Here is a 20,281-nt window from a genome sequence, read left to right as displayed (position 1 = left end):
TGAGCCAGGCCAGAACTGGGTTGTGTATGGGGAATATTTTGGGATCTCCTGAGAAACAGTGCCCTCGGTGGTTTTTACAGCCGAGCTCCCAGCCCGTGCTGTCTGCAGCAAAGAGAAAACGTCAGCTTGCTTGGCTTCTGGTTCCTGACTGGATCTTACATAAACACACTAAGTTCTGTCTGCTGGGAGGTTGAGATGTTTTGGACTTTATCTTGATTGCCATGAAAGCCCCTTTGTAAGTGAGCTGCAGCCGGTGTTCATGCTTTCCGAAGTCATAGCCTGGGAGAGTTTGCCTTCAGGACTGCAGAGCTTTGACATTAGCCTCAGAGCTGATGTCATGGCTTGGGAAAGGCAGGGCCATTCAGTGAGGGTGGAAAGCAGGGAGTTTGGGATTTGCTCTTAACGGAAGCTTTTCTTTCCTCACAGATTTCCACAAGACGGCACCGTATGTGGTTACTGGAAGTGTAGATCAAACAGTAAAAGTGTGGGAGTGCCGTTGATTGATTCACATTGACCCCCTTTTCCTCTGGATGCACTCAGATACCATGGTTACCCATTGAGCTCTGTTTAAATAAATATTGTCCTTTCATGTAAATTATTCTGGATGTAGATTGAGCTTATTAAATGTTACACACAAAGTATTCATGCATGGTGAATCCAAATTGTATACTGTAAATTTACATACGTTGTCTAGAAGTACCATAGGTTTAAGAACATGGGCTGGCATTGGTCACATCAGACCTAAGAAGGCAGAAGTTGGCTAATTGGAATAGGGCACTTAACTGAATAGTTGACAGTGTCGTTCTATGTCGGATACTTATACCTGTTTTTCTTTCTGCTGTCTGTTGGTGCCTGAATTGGTGACCTCATTTGGGAAAAGTTTTGTAGGGCTCTTTCAGAAATGTGTATCTATGTAACATCACTTAAGTGTGCTTAATAAATCTTCTCTAAGAATACTAGATAAGGCTGCAATTCAGAATCTTCTGAACCTTACATGTAATTAATGGAAATTAATTAAACTCTGGAATATTTGTCATGAAACATTTGCCAAATCAACCGAATACACTCGTTTTGGCCTCCTATCACGCAAGGGTTGGTATATTTATATGACTAACTGTAAACCTGAAAGAAGACAACAAATCTTAGTAGCAGCTGATGTGATAAATGTATTTATTTTTTATTTGGTCATTCAATGGTTAAGCTGTGCTGTTAAACTAAGTTTAAATGGTTTTTTTGTTGGGTTTTTTTAAATGCTAGACGAACTTCCAGGAGGAGTTGTCCATCCCACTAGAATTTAGTGATCCAGTTTCCCATAGAGCTGCCATGGTACAACTTGCTGTTTGCTTTCAATGTTTGTTAGAGATGTGCAATTGCTCTTACACAACCGGATCAGAGTACGCTTTCCTCTTACTCGCAGGAGGTTGGGGTATACAGAGGTTTCCTGTTTCTTTAGTGCCTCCTCGGAAACCCTTTTGAAGCTGAGGTTATACTTACCTTGACGAGACAGTGTGGCTTGAACAGAAACGTGCTGTGGTTTGCATATTGAGAAATACCTGGGGATACAGTATTTAAATGCTTTAGAGAAATCACTGACTACCCTGAGAACCAGATTGTAATGGCAGGTACAGATTGATACAGGCCCCGCAAAGAAAAACAAAACACCCTCAACAAAACAGAGTCCATCTGTGGGAACGATGCTATCAAGTAATCGTTTAAGACCAGACCACCCCAGCTTGGGTTTTGGTATTGGTGGTGTTTGGTGCCTAGAGCTTTTAATCTGCAAACCCCTAAAGTTACATATTTTGATCTGAAATGAATTAAAGTATTATAAATATTTTAATCAACATTTCTGTGGCAGATTCCATTACAGCTAACCAAGAATGACAATACTCACCAAACTAACCAGCTCTTTTTAGGAATCCACTTACAATTGGCAGTAAATGAAGTACCAGTCTGCTGTTTTAACAGGTGAATTCGTGGTTTGTTTTATTCCTTTTGTTTAATACATGGCTTTTAAAACTGTCCCTTTTAACCCCTGCCCTGTGGCTGAGGGTGTTCACACCGGACCCGTGGGGCTCCTTCCCTCCTGCCACTGGACACGGATCCAATCCCATCCTGTGGGGCAGAGGGATGGCAGCTCTGAGTCCTGGTGCAGGCTCCCTTGGGAAGGGGTGGAGGAAACTGAGTCTGATGGGGGGGGCTTTGGGAGCCAGGTTCAGATTGAGGTTGATCTCAAGTCCAGTGGGTTCTTTCACTTTCTGTGTGTGTTTCTGCCGTTGAGCATGCACAAATAAAGTGGTTTTTGTTCAGTAGCTGCTTGGACTGGAAACATTTGCTGCTTTTTTGTCCGACTCGAGAATTCCAGATACACAGGTTAGAATTCCTCAGCGCATCCACAGCTGTCAAGTAATACATCTGTTTAATTCCTGATAGGACCTGTCAGCTTTATTTAAGTATAGAGTCAACCGGGCTCATGTACATAATCCATAAACATGAATGAGAAATTAAAGGTACCTATTCAGTGGAAGTTGTCTACTGCAGTTTTTCCCTTTAGCATCCCAGTAGTTCCAAGGACAAACGAGTGAAGTGAAGTCACGTAAGCAGCACTGGGTGGCTTGTGTGAAACACCGCTGAGTGCTTCTGCTTGTAACCCCCTCCTCTGGTAAGCAGTGGATAATCTCAGGGATGAGGGCACCAGGTAAAGCCCTGCTAGAGGAATAGCAGGAGCTGTGCACAGGTGAGGGGCTCCTCGGTGTGCCCAGTGCGGAGCTTCCCCCTGTCTGTGTTGCTGTCAGCTCACCTGTGCCTTTCCTGTGCTGAGGAGGTTACTGCTTTGGATTAGAGTTTGTGAGAGGCTGTAAGAGGTTCACTGCTGCTTGTCACTTCCCTGACTAAAATTGGCTTCCAGATACCTACCTAGAGGCTGTGTTACCGGCTAACACGGACTTTCTGGCTTAAACCCAGACAGACATTCCAGTGCCACACGAACAGAGCGTGCCCAGGGAGGCTTAGATGCATTCTGAAAGGTGCAGCGGCGATGGGGATGCAGGCGCAGTCTGCAGTTGGTGTTTTCCAGCATCTTGCACTTTAGGAGATCTCAAATGAACCGTCCTGCTTTTGTGTGTGGTGTGACCAATGGTGTGCCCGGGCACTAAGGAAAAAGAGAAAACCCTAGAAGCTAGCGAGGTGTGCAGGGGCTGTGGAGCACTGTAGTGGTTTGGAAGCTTTGGCTCTAGCCTCACGGAGCCCAGCCTGCTGACCCTGTCCTACCCCGCTTCTCCTGTCCGCTCCTCCTGTTTCATGTGAACTGCCTGCTGAGACCACTCTTAAATAGCTTCGGGCTCGCGCAGAAGCTGTTTAAAAGGAAAAGCTTATACTTTGCTTTTGTAGACAGTGGTGGCTTGATAATCCTTTTAATGGTTTGATATTGAACACTGAGCTGAGTGAAGGAGAGACGCACTTGGGATGAGTTCTTTGCTGTACATACAGTCCAGTGTATTGAAAGTCGAAACCCAGAGTCTTTTAGCAAGAGTATGTGCATCAAGTGGTAGGGCTGAACGTGTCGGGAGCGGGGAGGGTCGAGTTGGATTTACAAGTCACAACTGGATTTAAACTGGCCTTTTTCTCTTTCCACTGTGTCCTGTAAGTAGCTGCTCTCTTGTCCTGCCTGTCCCCCGGGCTTCCCCAGCTCATTCTGCAGATGAGTTAGCAAATTGACGTTGTAGGAGTCCATCCTGACGCTGACACCAAGGCACACGTCAGCTTTTCTCACGTGAGCGATGCTAGAGGTTGCAATTGGAGCAGACAGTTCCCAGACCGTTGGAGTTAACTGAAGCTATTGCCACAATTGAAACAAAACAAATCAGTAAGGAATGTATATAATACTGCTCTGTGTTTTACAGTAAGATTTGTTGCTCTCAGACTGTGTAAAACAAAATCTATTCATGTTTTCTGCATATTAAAAAAATCTTATTGTACCAATTGGTAAACTATTAAATGCTTATAAACCGAGACGTGGGTTTGTTTCCTTGGATGCCAGAATTAAAACTATTTTGAAAAAAGCTCCTGGTGTTTCACCCTTCAGATTTTGCTCCACTCTGGCTCCTTCTTTCATCTCCTTTCCATTCACCTGAGCTCCAGGGAGCTGCTTGTAGGGCTGCTGGTCGTGGTTGGAGCATCAGTTTTGTTGGTTGCTGTGCTGGAGGGAGATGTGGATGCGCTCAGTGTAGAGCTTTGGAGTGGGATCTGCACTGTGAGCACCCATGGAGGGGCTGCTCCGTGCCCAGGGCCCCGTTTTCCTGTGTCTGGTTTGGTTTGGGGTTTTGCGGTGGTTGTTTTCCCCCTTAACTTGACCCTTCCCTTACAGCAGACCTCACAGGACCCATCTGCCTCTGTTCCCTCCCCGCTGGCGCTGCCGTTGTGCTCTGTGGGCAGTGCTCTGTGGGGTGACTCCAGCCATGGCTGCGGTGCTGGATGGGGCCGGGGAGCTCTGCGGTTGGTTGTGTCCTGCCTGCGGTGGGGTGGGCATCCTCAGTGATGGGAGAGCAGGGCCTGACCTGAGCCTCATGGGGCCAATGGGGCAGGGCTCCAGCTGTGGGAGCATCCCCATGGTCCTGCTCAGGGGCAGGAGCAGAGCTGGGGTGGGCTCCGGAGACCTCCTCATGTGCTCACTGTGGCTGCGGTGGGAGCTGCAGGGGTGTGAGGGAGCCTCTGGTGGGCCTGAGGACGTGGTCAGCTCATGGCAGAGGAGAGGAAAGGGAGGGACTTGACTGGTGCTCGGAGCAGTTGGTGACCGAGAGCTTTCTGTGTTGTGTCCTGAGGCTGGCTCCAGTGCTGAGGCAGCACTGATGCACAGGGGAATGCTTTCCAGCATGGATGTGGGAAGGACAGCTCTGTGTTGGAGTTTGGTTGAGCGGGGTCTCCCACCAGTACAGGCACTAAATGCAGGGAAGGTTTAACTGGTGACATCCACATCGCTGCAGCACTCAAGGGATGTGGCAGGTCCCATGACAGGGTCTGGGAGAGGCAGGAGGACAAAGGCCGTGTTTCCATGTGCCTCCTGTGGGATTGCTGATGGGTTTAATCTGGGTGGGATGGGAAGAGGCTCCTTCGACACAGCTCTGGGGGGAGCTGTGGTGACTGGTGATGGGTTTGTTCCTGATCTCTTGGAGTTGGTTCCTTTGTCCACAGGAGCCCTGTGTTGGGGGCCACAGAGCAGGGGCTGTGGTACCCAGGGGGTCAGAACAGCCCAGAGCACTGGGGGGACACCACGGGTACTACACCCATGTGCAGGCACAGGTTTACACAGTGACTTGTGTGTGGGCTCCTGCTCAGCAGCAGTGGGGTGAGTGGTATCCACCCCACTGCACCAAACTAAAGAAACCAGAAGGACCTGGAACAGTTTAAAAAGCCTTTAATGGACTGAAAGACACGGGTAAAGGAAAATCTCATAGGAAAGATGCACTGCAGTCATTGATTGATTGTGTTCAGGAAACTCAGAGCTTTTCTTACTAAGAGCAAGTTCTTTTGCAGTAACGACTCCTCTTTGTCCCCTCCAACAGCTCCCTCCTTCCATACAGGTACCTGTATGGGGGTACAGGGACCCGGGGTGTTCTCCAGGGGGGCAGTGGGAGAAGCAGCATGATTTGGGGATGATTCGGGCCGGACACCATGGGAGAGGCCGGAGGCAGAGGGGGGACAGGGCCTGGCACCCACAAGTTGTTCTGTGGGGTGGAGGGGTTGGGGAGCCCCTTCAGCTGTGACTGCAGCGGTCACCTTGTACCTGCTGCATGGCCAGGACCGTGCACTGGTCCCCAACAGCGCTGAGGGCACGATGGGGACACGAGGGTGGACAAGTGGCATCGGCCACTGCAGTGAGCTCCAGTGCCAGCAATGGAAGTGCCTGGCCCCAGGGTGCAGAGGAGTCAGGTACAAACTGCAGGAATTGGAGCTTTCATTTCACCCTCTCCCCAGAACCAGGCAGTTCCAGGCTGTGGGAAACACGCTGCTACCGTGGCTCCATGCGCCCATCACGCTGGAGACCCTCGGCTCTGTGTCAGAGACAGGCCCTGGCTCTCACCTCCCCCCTTGCTTCCAACAGGGCCACCAGTTCCCACTGCCCCCCCTCAGCTCAGCCCCCCGGTGCCATCACCCCCCAGGCACTGGGGTTTCCATCACTGGAGTTTGTGCGCTTTATTCAACATCAAGCCCTCTCTCTTTGGATACAGAATCCCAAGTTACTTGGCTGCAAGCAGAGCAGAGGTGGAACAGTGAGTATCTCATATATATATGTATATATATATAGATCTATAGATATAATCTCTGTCTATATCTTTACCTTGAAAATTAGAATGTGAATGTTACAAAACCCACTGAATTGCCAAACTGCCAACCAAAAGTAGAAAAAAAAGAATGGTTAAAGGAATCCCATGGCTATATCCTGATGTAGAAAACGCTGTACATCCCCTCCCGCAGGCGGTACCCAGCATTAGGACTATGGCTGCTTGGTTTTCCTGATAGCACAGACTGGGGCAGTGTCGGGGGGGGCAAACAAACCTCCTGGCCTGGGGCTGGTTTTATACTGGTTTAGCAAAGCAGTGTCCGTAGTCAACATAAAAATGACCTGAGAAATGGTACATACCTCCAGACAGTTCATTGGAATTCATATGTACAAAGTAGAAAGAAGTGATGCTCTGTGCACACACACGACAGGGGCGCGGGGCTCGGCGCCCGCGGCAGCCGCAAGCTCAGCCAGACACATTACATTTCTCAGATTAGTTCTTTGCATTGTGTATTAATTGTACCAGTGCAATAACATTGTCAGAAAGGAGGAGCTGCTCCGGGGCGGGCCGGGGCCCTGCGCAGCCTCAGGAAAGGGTGGTTTTAAAGCGAGGTACACATTAAGCAGAGCTCTGTGTTAGGGGGATGGCAGTGGAAGGCATGCGCGGCTCAGCCTCCTTCTCCACGGCTTTGTCCTCAGGGTCCAGCTGCTCGCTGCCCTTGATGCTTTCCTGGAGCTGCTGGCGCCGCTGCACCTCGGCTTTAAGGTTCTCCAAGTCTTTTTGGCTGCGGGGGAAGCAGGAAGGGTGCAGAGGTGAGCGCTGGGGGTGGAGGGAGCACAGGGACCGCTCGAGGCTCAGCAGCACCCGCGCACGGGGCTTGGTCTGTCCTGGGGGTCTGACATCCGTGGCCACCCAGGGCAGAGGCCATGGGGTTGGTGGTGCCTGGGTGCAGGCACTGCTCTGGGCAGTGGTTACCATCAGTGATTATCTATAGCCACGGACCCGTCTCAGCTCAGCTTTGTGACCCCCCCCCTCCCCAACCAAGTGTTCACCTAAGAGATCATTTACCATAAATGAAGCACTCCCCATTTTATTATCAGAAGACTATATAAAGTCCCAAAGGTAACGCTGATGGCACAGGGCTGCTGTTGGGATCTCAGCTGATGCTCGTTGCAAACAAACCCCATGGAGCTGGGGCGGGGACACCTCTGAGCTGCACCTACAGCACCACCCTGCCAAGCAGCCCTGACTCTTAATGCAGAGGGAAGTGCTGGGTTGATGCTGGCTCAGGAACACAGATAAGACAAAGCCTTGATTCCTAAAGATCGGCACCCAGAGGACCTGCCCTACCTTAGTGGAATGAAGAGAATGCCGTTGATAATGTTGAGCTGCTCCAGGACACTGGCCATGCTGGGAGCTGTGAACTGCGGCACAAGAGAAAACCCTGTTAGAAGCCAAAACCCAGGCAGGAGAACGCAGAGCTCCTGAGCAAACCAAGGCCCCATTTACCAACAGCTTAGAAACCCTTGGGGCTCACAGGATACCCCAAGGGGAGCAGCTGGGGCTGGCCCAAGGGGGCTGCTCCCTTCCTGCTCCATGTGCGGTGAGGCGAGGCAGGCTCCCCACCCCAAATCCCATCCCATCCCATCACACCACCCTTGGAAGCGGATCAAAGCGCCGGGGAGAGATGACAGCATTCTTTCGGATGAGGAAACCGAAGTACCCGTGGATTGAGCAACCTGCGCCTGCAGCCGGTGCGGTGCGTCAGCACGCGGCAGGTCTGGGTGCTCCGGGTCCCACAGCCTGAGCTCTGCAGCACAGCGGCTGCACCCACACACCTCGGCTGGAGCTGGAGCTGGAGCTGGAGCAAGAGCCAGCCCCACACAGGGACAGCTGCTCAGTCCATGCCACTGATGCTGTGCTACGTCTGCATGAGCATCAACAGCGACCTCCTGCCCCCCCGCAGTCCTTCAGGAGCAGCTAAACCCAAACCTGCCACCAGCGAAGTGCTCCCGAGCGCTCCCGCTGCGCAGAGGGTACCTTGAGAGGCATGATGTTGGCATTGGAGCCGTTCTTGTAGATCTCGTTCATTGTGCGTTGCAGAGCCACTGCCTGCTGAGTCAGGTATTTCAAGTACTCGGAGCTCTCTTTGGTCTTTTCATGGTGTTCTCCAAGCTGCGTGGCAAAGGGAACAAGGCTCAGTACAAACCCAGGCTCTGCTCCCTCTGTGTCCCCAGCCCTAGAGGGTCGGTTCCCTGGCGCGGGGCTGTTCCCGGCTGCGGCACTGGGGTGCAGAGGGGTGCAGAGGGGTGCAGAGGGGCACAGGGCACAGCAGCCCCCCCACTCTTACCTGGTTCTTGTAGATGGTGTAACCTTCCTTCTCGTGCTGCAGCGCCGACCGGAACTCGGCCTTGCTCTCGTACACTCGGGCTACCAAGTGGTGGCTGAGGGAGGGAAAGGGATCAGAGGTGCCTTCAGGCAGAGGAAACACCCGTGCACCTGCACCCAGTGGGGTTTAGCACTGGTGTGAGCAGATGCAGACACAACACCCTGGGAGTTGCTCCTGTGGGGATCAGGACACTGAACTGCTCTGGGATGGGGTTGCTGGAACGCTGGGAAGTGCCCTTCAGAAGTGAAGCCTGAACTGGGGCCTTCTCCTGCACCCTGGAAAGCCGACGGCCACAGGGAGCTGAACAGGGCCAGCACAGGCACAGGGACACCTCAGGGCTCCATTTGTTAACTGGAGAAGGGAGCAGCCCCCAGCGCTTCCGAAAGGGTGGGTTTGGTTCTTGGAAACCAAATGTGAATTCCTTGGTTATTCCCAGCCCATTAAAGAGCCTCCAGCACAGGACCAACCGGGAGTCCAGGCCTGGCAGCGTTACCCAGCGGGAGGGGGTGAACCTCATCGCACATCCCAGTGCCCCGGAGGGCGGGCAGGATGCTCGCTGCAGAACACGGATCCATCAGGCTGGCAAACACATCAGGCTCGTGGGGTGCTGAGCGAGATTGATTCCCAGCCCGGCACAGAGCACATGGGCGGCAATGTGGTGGCACTGGTGAGGAGAGGGCCCTGGGTGCTTGGCCCTGCAGCCGTTCAGGGGCAGTGCAGGCAGCCCTGAGAGCCGAGGGGCAGAGCAGACCCTGAAGGTGCTGAGTGCCCACAGCTCCCTTGGAGCCGCTCAGTGTCTTAGTGAAGGGCCAGAAGCAAACCACACACTGCTCAATGAGAGCTCCCCCAGGGCCCGGTTAAACACCAGTGTTCATGTAGCATCCAGCTCCCAGTGGAACTCCATGGGCCCCGCTCACCCGCCCGCCTTCACTTGCCACATGGGTTTTGAGAGACCCAAGGACCAGATTCTGGGGGCAGCCTGCTGCAATGCAGGGCCCACAGGTAACCTAAGGACAAGGGATCTCTGCCTTTCAGGACAATGGACTTGGATGCTGCACCATGACCCTGAGAGCAGCCCAGCAGTCCTGAGGAGTCTGACAGCAGGGATGAGACTGAGGCTCTGAGTTACAGGATCCAGCTGGATGAGCTCCCTCCCACAGGAGCACAGCGAGCATCCCCCGTGCCTCACCTCAGTGCAACCTTCAGAGACTTGGAGCCGTGGTACTTGGAGCTGATGGCCAGCGCGTTCTCCAGGAAGCGGAGGGAAAGGTCGTACTCCATCACCCCGTGGAGCACCAGCCCGATGTTGTTCTGCACAGAGACCACGGAGGCATTGAGGAAAGGAGGATTCAAACCACGCAGTTACTGCTTCATAAGCAGCAGGACCACCCAGGTGCTTCCCTGCCTTCACAGCAAGGCCAGAAGCCCCCAGCCCCACAGCACGTGGCAGGAAATCGCTCTGCCCGTGGGAGCTCGGTCCAAACAAGCCAGATGAGAGCAAGGAATTAAGGAACTGTCCCAAGGACGAGGTGCTCAGACCCATGGCTCCTGTGTGCCCAGCTCAGGAGGCAAATGCCTCTTCTCCATCCTTCTGCTGGCCCCACTGCCAGTAACCCAAGGAGAAACGAGCGCTGCCGAAAGGGCTATTTCAAACAGGGGGCACTATGGGCATTTCAAAGAGGCTTCTTGGAGATTAGAAACAAAAGATTCCTGAGGGCACCTGAAGGCTCTCCCAAGCGGTGACTTACATCCAAGAGCGCCATTTCTGGGTGATCCTCCCCGAATACCAGCAGCATGAGGTAGCGCGCGCGGTACAGCAGGTTCAGCGCTGTGGAGAGCTGGCTGTTTGCAAAGCAGTACAGAGCAAGGTGCATCTGCAACACAAGGAGGGACCAGTGGCAATGGTTTCCATGTGCTCATCTCCTCCTCTGCCCCGTGCACACTAACAAAGGGATGCTCCTCTCTGCTTAAAGAGGCTTTCAAGCACTCGACAAGCCCCGGTCTGGTTGATTCACAGCTCCACTGATGCTACCACGAGAGCCCAGTGCCGAGGAAGCTGCTCAAATGTTTCACTTCAGTTTCCCTTATGCACCTCAAGGGGTATTTCAGGATCAGCCTGCATGTGCGGGATGCCCTCGCTGTGCTGCTGGGGGCTCTTTCTCTCTCTGTCTGTGACACAGCCCAGGGCTAAGCCCGCAGAGCTGATGAACAGAGAGTGTTCAGCAGGCAAAACCCCCAAACCCCCAGCTCAGCGGGCCCTGCAGCACAGGGGAACCAACACTGGGGTGTCTGCTTTGCAGGGCTGGGGGATACGAAGCTGAAGGTGAAAGGGGAGGCTCTGGGGAAGGCCAGGGCAGAGGGAACTGGGGCTGTTCTCTGGCTGCAGCAGGGCTTCAGGCTCCCGGGCTCCAGGAGGTGCTGCTGCTCCCCCACAGCCTGTACTCACGTATTCCTGGATCGTGTTGGGGTGCTCGATGCCCAGGACCCTCTCGCTCATCAGCACCGCTTTCTGCTGGTTACTTAAGGCCTGGACAGAACACAGGAGCCAAGGGCAAGTCACAGAGAGCCGGGCACCGCAGCAAGGATGGGGAAGGAATGGGAGGACTGCACAGGCCCTATCCCAGCCCTTGCTTACCTCTGAATAATCTCCCATGATATAGTTGAGACGAGCCAGCAGCCTCAGGCAGGCACAGATTTCTACATGCATAGCACCATACACATTGTTGAACAGGTTTAAGGCTTCGTTGATGAGCTCACAGCCCTCCTTCAAGAAACCTGAAAGAGGTGATGTGTGTGTATGGTAAATAACCCTGCACACAACATACATACATTCACATGTGTGTATGGTAAATAACCCTGCCCCACTGGAGCAGTGCGGGCCTGTGAAGTGAGAACTGCTCTGGGATGTAGCCACAGGTCACTGCCTTGTGCAAAGGCAAGGCCCAGGAGGGGGACGTTGCTGCCTTCTGTACTGGTAGAGGGCAGCGGGCCCTGCTCTGTCCTCAGTGGTCCCTCAGGAGGCAGGGGCTGCTGGGTCTGTACCTTGCTGAACCTTTGCTTGCCCGCTCTGGAAGAAGTGGAAAGCATCCGAGGCTTTGGGGTTCACGTGCTTCACTACAGGGAAGATGTTGAGAATGTCCTCTTCTGTGAAGGTGGGCTTGTGCCTGTTGTCAAAGTTGTACTCCTTCAGCAGGATCTGGAGGAACCGAACAGGTCACGGTCACCACTTTCATGGGTACTTGGCAAGAAAAGAGGGGAAAACCTCCCTGGGTTCTGCGTGTGGGTTCAGTCAAACACCTCCTGCACTGCCTGCGGATGGGGTTTGGAGAGACCCCGCGTGTAGGTGCTCCCCACCACGTCTGTGCTGGAATCACAGCACGGTGCAAGGCTGTCAGAGCCCCATGCAGCCAAGTACTGCACCCACTGAGGGGCAGGAAGGCAGCGCTGTGGGGAAGGAAACCCCTGTATTCAAGGACAACCCCAAGTCCTGCTCTGCTCAGGGCTGCTTCTCTCTGCATGGGGAGCACAGGAGTGCAGGAACTCGAGCTGAGAGCTCGGTTTGTCAGACAGCGAGCTCCAGGGTTAGGAATGCCTTTCCCCAGGGCCGTGTTCCAACAGCAGCACTGCACGGTGGACCCGCTGTCCCCTGCCAAGCAGCCTGCAGTTACTCCTCACGTCTCTCCATAGAGAACACGGGGGGGAAGGGGGGGAGGCCGTGGCTCTCACCTGGACTCCAGTTTTGAGGGAGATTTCCCGAAGCAGGGTGATCTTCTGCAGGTTATACACCTCGGCCGCCTGCTCAGCGTTCTCACTGCAAAAAGCACACAGAGGCTTCAGCCTCAGGCGAGTTTCTGCTCAAGGGCATCCCTCCACTGTGGTGCATCTGAAGCACGGGTCCCTGAACCACTGGGGGCTAACTGAACGCACTGACTGACATTACAGGGCTTGCTAATGGTCTGTTAAAGCTCACAGAGATGCACAATGACACCAAAGCCTCACTCCTTCAGTTTCTTGCCTTCTGCTCCCCTCTGCACTGCGAAGGAGAGGTTCCTTCCTCTGGTTTTCCTACCTGCCTCTGCCTCACAGGTTTCATCTCATTTCACATTTCAGTTACACCTCCCCTGCTGCTCTTTCTTCCCTTCTAAGCCTGTAGAACTCCCTCGAGAGCACAAGTTTATATTCCAACAGAAAACAAGTCCAAAGGCAGGGCCTGCTGCAGGCCAAGAGCCACGGACACTTGGTGAGAGTCCAGGCACAAGCAGTTTGCTTCGCTTACCATTCCAGACTGAAGTCAAAGTAGTTCTTTGCTTCTGAACAGATGTTCTTCCAGAGCTCCTGAGGGGTCATGCTGGCCCAGGCGGTGTTATCGGCGTTCCCAAGGTTCCTGTTTTTCCTTTTCTTGTTCTTTTTCTTGGAGACCAGCTCATCAGCTGGGAGATGGGCGATGGGGTTCGGGAAGGAGCTCAGAAAGCAGTTGAGGAAGTGGCTGATGGCAGCTGATAATCCCGACAGCTCCACACCCTGCAGAGGCACCCGAGTCAGGCAGGGAAGGTACCTGCCCTCACCACAGAGGCACTGCTCTGAGCCTCACACAAACCCACTCCTAACAGCATCAGGAAAACCTCACAGGAAAGGGAAGAAAACACTTGCAAATGGAACTAGCAGAGATGTAGCACAGAAGCACAGGTCTACACACACACACACACACAGTTCTGTTCCAAGCTGCTACCCAGCACAGAGAAACTAGAAAGCATCAAGAGGATTCTGATGCTGGACTGAAGCCAGGGGCCTCGCTATGCTCTGTACAGACAGCTCTGGGGATGCACTGCTGTTCGTGCAATCAACAAAGCTGCTCAGAAGGGCAAAAGCAGCCCTGTTTGAGAGGAAAGGGCATTACAGGAAAACAAGCTGTGATTTCACTTTTAAAAGCCTTCCTCCCATTCTCACGCGTTATGAGGAGGGAAAACATGAATGATTGCTCTCTGGGAAAGCTCCCTTCAAGTGGGAACTTGTTTTCCCTTCACACAGGCCTGTACCTATTTTAGCACTAATGAGATTGTACTTCCCGTTGCTAAGCAACCCCCGAGCTGCCTAATGAGGGAAGAGGCTGGAGCAGCTCTATTTGTGGCAGAAGCCATGGGGAGGCCACAGGAGGCAAGAGGTGAGGCTGCAGGTCATACCTGGAGGTACGTCTTGAAGATGTGTTTGGCCGACCGAGTGATCAATTCACTGATTCCTATTTTCTACCCGAAGGAATAAAGAACAGAGGCTGGGAGTCAGTTGGCAATAACAAAGAATATATACAAATAACACTTTGCTTCTCAAGGGGGCTTGGTGAAGGCCCACAGGCCATGCTCTGCAGACCCTGCCCCGCAGCACAGAGCTGGCTGATACGTGACAACACTCCTGGAGCGGCAGAGCCCCAGCACATCTGTGCATGGTGACCACAAGCTCCAATGGAGCTCCCCCAGCACCAGCCCTCGTGCTCACACCTTCCAGCTTGATCCAAAGAGCAGATGGATTGTAGAGGCTTAAAAAACGCACAGCTTAAACCCCAGCTCTGTTACCTGCTATTGCGCTTGGGACTCCCTGAAGCACCTCTATATCCCAAAGGACACTCAAACTCCCTAACTTTAGAAAGCCATTAAGGACCGGGGAGCAAAACTCCCCATCCACCACTTGCAGGTCCTTCTCCCTCCTCCTCCTCTGTTTATTTTTACACAGAGAAAGCAATCTGGAATGCAGACAGGGGAGGTTGTGCCAGAGTGGGTTCTAACTGAGAGCCCGGAGTCAGGCCTGATGCTTACATAGATGTGATCCAGCTGAGCACGGCCAGGGGTCTTGGTGATGAAGTTGATCACCTTGCCCAGGTAACGCATGTTGATGCCCCTCTGGTGCATGGCCTCTGCCAGGGTGGCCCCATCCATCGGGAGCACCGTGTGATCCAGGCAGTCTTTGACCTGGGGGTATAGACGAACTCTGGTTACTGAGACAACCATGAATGTCAATTCTAAACCCCTTTGCTAAGGGGTTACCTGACTGGGAGGGGGAAGGCGCTGTCTGACACAGAACTTCCAGGAATGGCATTTGAGTTACACACACAGCAAGAACTGGCAAGTACAGAGCCCTGCATAGCCAGAGCCCAGCTGCTGAGTGCTCCCAGCCTTGGGCCATAGGCTCCATAGCTGCTTCACCCAAAGTGGATAAACTCAGCTTGGAGAGACTGCTCAGAGCCTCTTCTCAGCACCTCCGCTGCTCTGGCCCTGCTGCTTGGGGCCTTGGTGTGGCTACTTAAGCAATGCTTGTGGAACCTTCTTTAAGGGCCTCGGAGGCACTAACTAAAACCATTTGTAACTAGAAGATGTCACGGGGCTGTGCACGCTCAGCTGATAAGGGGACACGGCCCTTACATATGAAGTTGTGTGGCAGTGCTGATAAACAGTCACTTCATTCACGTCATGGAGTAACACCACTCGCCGATACACAGAGCACGAGGAGTGCCTGCTTACACCAGCTGGTCTCTAACGTGTCCTCGCAGCTGCTTGTGCAGCGTTCTGGGTTCATATCCTCCTGTATCAGCTCTCCTGTAAAACACCACTTGCCAAACCCTGTTCTGATTCACTCCCCCTCCTTCCTCACTCAAAGGCTGAGTAGCTGCTCTTAAAGGTTATGCTGACTACAAAACTGGTGGATTTAGAGCTCACAAGAAACTCTCCAGCAAGGAAAATCCCCTCCTACGTAAGGCAAAACCTCCTGCACCTCCTGGAGTGATCATCAATTCTGCCCTCCCAGTCAGAGCTGCTACACCCATTAGGAGGCAATTTAGAGGGCGTCCTGAGAAGGAAAAGCCGGTAGTTCCTATCTAGCCAGGTGCATAGGTAAGCATCCAAAATGCTTAGATTCACAGAATGAGGCTTTTACAACAGATATTAATAAGAACAATTTCCTGGTTCACCCCAAATTGTTAGTCACCAATTGAGTCACAACCAGGGTCGGGTAATACACTAAGCTGTGCAGGATGCCCAGGGCTAGGGAGGGTGACTTAACATGGTCTTTGTTGTCCCAAACTCTCAGCAATAGCTGGTAATCACCAGTGCCATGGTGAAAATCAGGACATGGAAAACCCCTCTCCTGCCTGCCCCGGCCACCAGGCTCCACCACTGGAGCCAGAACTCAGCCTTGGCTTGGGAGGTGAAGGGGGGGAACCAGCGTGAGTGCCTGCTCGGAGCAGCCAGGCTTGAGGCAAGCTCTCAGAGGGGACACGACTGCAGCCCCTCAGTTCCTTACCAAACCTGGGATCTGGCACGACAGCAAGAAGGCAGCAGCATCCTTCAGCAGCTGCTTCTGATCCTGCACCTCCTCTTTGCTGGACTCGGGAAAGCGAACACCTGGGAGAGAAAAAGAGAAAACACATCAGCTCAAAGGGGAAACGAGTCACGTACACAAGTGCACAACAAGAGAAGGGGTAAAGTTGTGAGTCTGCTGCCCTGATACCTCTTCAAACACTCATGTACTCTACAACGTGTCTGGATGGAAAGAGCATCTGCTGCTCTGCTCAGTTAGTGGCTGTTCTGCTCTTGCCACTCATTCCTCATTAACACAGCTTTTACACATCCAAATTCTGCTCTTTATTTGGTCCATTCTGCCTATTGCAAAGTGCTGTGAGCAGCTCAAGTGCTAGACTGGAGCGGGGATGTTTTAGCAGATGGGCCAGCAAACACTGCAAGTGCTCAAACTGAGCCTTTCGCTGTTGCGCACCAAAATGGAAGGTTTAAGTTCTAGCTGCAAAGCCGAGGCTAAAGCACTGCCCTTTACCAGCCTTAGAGGGTGCTTCAGCTTTTCAGTACTCATACTCCTTCCAACACATTTATTCCAAGCTAAATTCAACTATATATGACCCTTCCCCTGTGACTTGCATGTGCACAGCCCTGGTATTCACCCCCTAAACACTGTGGGAGCTTATTCTGTATTTCCAAATGAAAAATGCTTGATTCCAGCCATGGAAAGCTACAAATGGTGCCTATGACTGATGCATGCATTCGCAAGGGCACTGTGACCTGCTTACCATGATGTTACTCAAGCAAACCCTGCTCTTCACTGAGGCTCCAACATCAGTCATGCAGCTACAACTGTTGTTTTCTATGTAGCTACATTAGGATCAAATCTGATTTCCTTCCCTCCCTCTGCTTCTTTTCATGTGGTCCAGCAGCTGGGATGCTGGAGAATGGCAGGAACATTCTTGGCAGCAACCTGCAGACCTCCCCAGTGCAGTGGTGGGAGACAGCTCACTGCCTGCAGCTGGGACTCGGAGCACTGCAATCAATTACTCCTTGCTCTCTTCTGTATCTTTGTGCTTCAGCACACTGCTAGCCAAAAGCCAGCACTATTCTTGGCTGAGGAACGCAGTTTTCTGCCTGGCTGCAGCAGTGCTCTGAGGGAGGATGAACACCAGCTCCTGCACACATACCTGGTGAGAAAATGTCTGGGTTGAACCGAATGTCAAATGATGTGTCACTAATGGAGCCTACAGCCTTGCACGCGTTCCGAATCACCTCTCGGCTTTTGGGATCCACTGGAGCAGGAAGGGAGAACAGAATACAACAGAATAACGTGGGTTTCAGGAAATGACAAGCCTAGCTCGTCACTTCAAAGGCTCCTTACTAAAAGCAGCAGCAATCCATTACAAAAACCACAGCAGGACATCTGGAAAGGAGGATGGCTGCAAAACACAAGAGGTCTGACCAAGACGGCCCAGAAAACCCACGGGGCTTGGACTGCTCTGAAATCCAAGCCTGGGATTCCCAAAGGTGCCTGTAGAGTGCACAGCTCCCAGCCTGGCCACCACTGGCTCAAGGCTGTAATGGGCCAGCCCTGGCCACCAGCCCCCCAGGCCAGCATCACTCCTGCAGCAGGGCTGATGGGCTTGCTGCATCCAGAGACCCTCGCCCACCCAGCCCCCAGGGCAATTCATCCATCAGTGTGCAAACAGCTCTGTGCAAAGAGCAAAGACAACGTGATGGAAGCTGCCAGTGCTCCTGTTTAACAGCAAACCACCCCTACCAGTCCAGCACAGCTCCCACCAGTTACACAGCCACCAACCAGGGCAGGAGGCCTGGGCTGCTGCGGGTGAAATACCTGCTCCATCATCAGATGCAATGGTCTCAGCAAGCTCTTTCACCTGATCAAGTCCAGTCACGTTATCATCTATTTTACCGTCCTCTGACTCAGCCTTCTCACTGTCTGCACTTCCATTCTCTGGAGAGGCACCATTTTCCAGTGTACTTGAGCTCTCCTGCTTGTTGGCCTTCTGCTGCATCAGCTGCAGTGCAGCCAGCTTCATGAATAACAGATACCTACAGCAAAGGGAAAGAGGAATTCAGCACAGAGGCGTCCCTGCCCATGGCAGGCTGTTGGAACTGGATGCTCTTACCGTCCTTTCCAACCCAAACCACACTGGGATTCTACGATCACCACTGTTCTGCAAGGAAAAACCTCACAGCGGTAGCATTACAGACCACACAGTTTCCCACAGGGCAGGATGTGCACCCTCTTTGCACGAGCTTCCCAGTAAGTTTATCCGAAGCAAAGAAGTGGGTTTGCATGCCTCATGTCCTCACAGTGCTTACAGGCTGCTTTCACGCAGAGCAGCAGGGGCAGGCTCTGCCAGGGGCACCGAGGAGGCAAACACAAACCAGCAGCAGCCGTGCCAGGGCCTTAGCGAGAGGCCCGGCCCCTGCTCGCCGAGGAGCAGCACCCTACAGCCATGGTCCTGCAGGCTGCTGGTCTGGAAGCCATCCCAGAGCAGCAAAGCCTGCCTGCAGGCACAGGGACAGGCGCTGGCTGCAGAACCGGTTGCTCAGCGGGCAGCTCAGCTCAGCAACTGGAGGCTCCTCTTGTCCTCCCAGCAAGCAGAGCACAGGCCCTGACCATCTGCGACAGCAGCCACCTGCAGCCCTCTGCATGGCACTGGGAGCATCCACATCACCAGCACCACACGGCTGCACCACGTGGCTTGGACCTGCGCTGCTCCCAGAGCTCCTGCACTGGGCAAGCCCAAACACCAGCACATCCCACACCACCAACCTGCACGTCCCACCGCCAACCTGCACGTCCCACCGCCAACCTGCACGTCCCACCGCCAACCTGCACCCAGTAGGTAATTATTTTTCAGTCTCTAGGAATAAAGGTAGCATTCCAGACACCTGGAGAGCTTTAGAAGGAAGACTAAATAATTCTCATTCCCTAGCCATCAGGGTATCTGCAGGGAAAGAAGAGCTTCTGAATGTCTGGACAGGAAACAAGAACAGGTCTGGAGAGTAAGAACTGCCTCTTTCCCCAGCTCCCTGCAGCCCTGGCAGAACCCTGCTGTTCTCAGCTCATTCATTCAGTTCCTGTAATTGCACTGCATGGCCAAGCAATGAGGAGATCAGCTGCCCGCTTCTGGGAGCTCTGCTGGGATGTCCCTGGGACAGTGCAGCGAGGTCCTGACCTGCACCCGTACCATCACAAGGGGAGGAAGGGGGAGCTCAGCTCACCTGTGTTCTACAAAGGCATCAACAAGCTCCTGCCGGAGACAGCAAAGTTTGTGTCTGTGCTGCTTGGGGAACCCCATTTTCTTACATTCCTCTGGCATCTCCTCCCCTTCCACAGGCAGGAAGTTTAGATCTGGAGGGAAAGTGCGGAGCAGGTCCAGGATGTAGTGACGCCCATCATTGCCAATAATGCCTTTGCACTCCACTGAGGAGCACAGCTCCACCTCCTCGTTCTTGTCATTGAGGACTTTGTGCTTCTGGATCTTAAGCGGCCTGCTGGTCTTCTCCAGCAGCTCCAGGTACTTGGGGTGTGAAACAACGGTCTTGCCGAAGTCTATTGAGCCATAGATTACACTCTGCTCCTGCTCCCGTTCCAAGATGCCAGGAATAATAGACTGAGCTGTCACCCTGTAACCTCTGTAATCCACCACTACAGTCCCCAGCGTGTACAGCCCTTCTACATCCACAGCATTATAGGTCCGCACACCATTGAGATCATTGGTAGGAGCTACATAAGCAGCGACATCTCCACCAAAGTCCTTGTAGTGGTCACGGACATCAAAGCCCAGGCTGAAGAAAATGTTGTTCCAGATGAACATCTGCATCTTGGTCTCTTCACTGGGGTTGATGGCCATGACGTTGCCATCAATGACAGCCATAGCACCTCTTGTTGCTGCTGCAGTGAAGTCGCTGTGAACCTGCAGGCAGGTGGAGAGAAGACTGGGTCAGGAAGGGCTCCCACCCTCCCAGCACCTTGCTCCCAAAGCTCCCTGCAGGTTTCTCCTTCACTCCTCCTGACAGCCTTGCAGCAGGCAGGGCAGCTGGCTGCTACTTCTGAGAGCCTGGCTTAGACACAAGCTCCAGGAACCAGGAGCCTCGGGATCAGCACGGCTCAGACTCATGAGCAACCTGCAGAGGAGGGCTTAGGCGTCAGTGTCACCATCCCTCCACCCCTGGAAGGAGCACTGGGTCACACAGAACAGCAGAGGCTGCCTCGGGCTCAGCAGGGAGACGCAGGGTCACGGAGCACTGCTCTGCCTGCAGGGCTGGGAGCAGACGGCAGGCACAAGGCCCTTAGC

General features: G+C 53.2%; 2 protein-coding genes across 4 annotated transcripts in view; one reads left to right on the top strand and one right to left on the bottom strand.

Moving 5' to 3' along the window:
* The window catches only part of PAFAH1B1 (platelet activating factor acetylhydrolase 1b regulatory subunit 1), a 28,645-nt gene extending 28,004 nt beyond the window's left edge, over positions 1-641 (top strand). For both annotated transcript variants that reach the window (XM_061363281.1, XM_061363282.1), the window contains exon 11: positions 427-641. In XM_061363281.1, coding sequence (XP_061219265.1) covers positions 427-500 — 74 coding nt within the window. In that variant the 3' untranslated portion in view covers positions 501-641. The remainder of the gene's footprint in view (positions 1-426) is intronic.
* A 6,241-nt stretch (positions 642-6,882) lies between these two features.
* CLUH (clustered mitochondria homolog) overlaps positions 6,883-20,281 on the bottom strand; it is a 30,870-nt gene continuing 17,471 nt past the window's right edge. For both annotated transcript variants that reach the window (XM_061363280.1, XM_061363279.1), the window contains exons 10-26: positions 19,206-19,900; positions 17,806-18,023; positions 17,138-17,242; positions 15,958-16,058; positions 14,478-14,630; positions 13,851-13,913; positions 12,947-13,191; positions 12,397-12,481; positions 11,713-11,866; positions 11,306-11,445; positions 11,117-11,197; positions 10,419-10,544; positions 9,860-9,981; positions 8,632-8,725; positions 8,322-8,456; positions 7,632-7,705; positions 6,883-7,065 (exon numbers count right to left, since the gene is read on the bottom strand). In XM_061363280.1, coding sequence (XP_061219264.1) covers positions 6,900-7,065; positions 7,632-7,705; positions 8,322-8,456; positions 8,632-8,725; positions 9,860-9,981; positions 10,419-10,544; positions 11,117-11,197; positions 11,306-11,445; positions 11,713-11,866; positions 12,397-12,481; positions 12,947-13,191; positions 13,851-13,913; positions 14,478-14,630; positions 15,958-16,058; positions 17,138-17,242; positions 17,806-18,023; positions 19,206-19,900 — 2,757 coding nt within the window. In that variant the 3' untranslated portion in view covers positions 6,883-6,899. The remainder of the gene's footprint in view (positions 7,066-7,631; positions 7,706-8,321; positions 8,457-8,631; positions 8,726-9,859; positions 9,982-10,418; positions 10,545-11,116; positions 11,198-11,305; positions 11,446-11,712; positions 11,867-12,396; positions 12,482-12,946; positions 13,192-13,850; positions 13,914-14,477; positions 14,631-15,957; positions 16,059-17,137; positions 17,243-17,805; positions 18,024-19,205; positions 19,901-20,281) is intronic.

Source organism: Neopsephotus bourkii, unplaced genomic scaffold (genome assembly GCF_033783945.1).
Source record: "Neopsephotus bourkii isolate Nb327-2 ecotype Australia unplaced genomic scaffold, CSIRO-AGI_Nbou_v1 NB_1154, whole genome shotgun sequence".
Lineage (NCBI taxonomy): Eukaryota > Metazoa > Chordata > Aves > Psittaciformes > Psittacidae > Neopsephotus > Neopsephotus bourkii.
The sequence above is the reverse complement of the archived record's forward strand: the minus strand, read 5'-3'. Positions and strand labels throughout refer to the sequence as shown.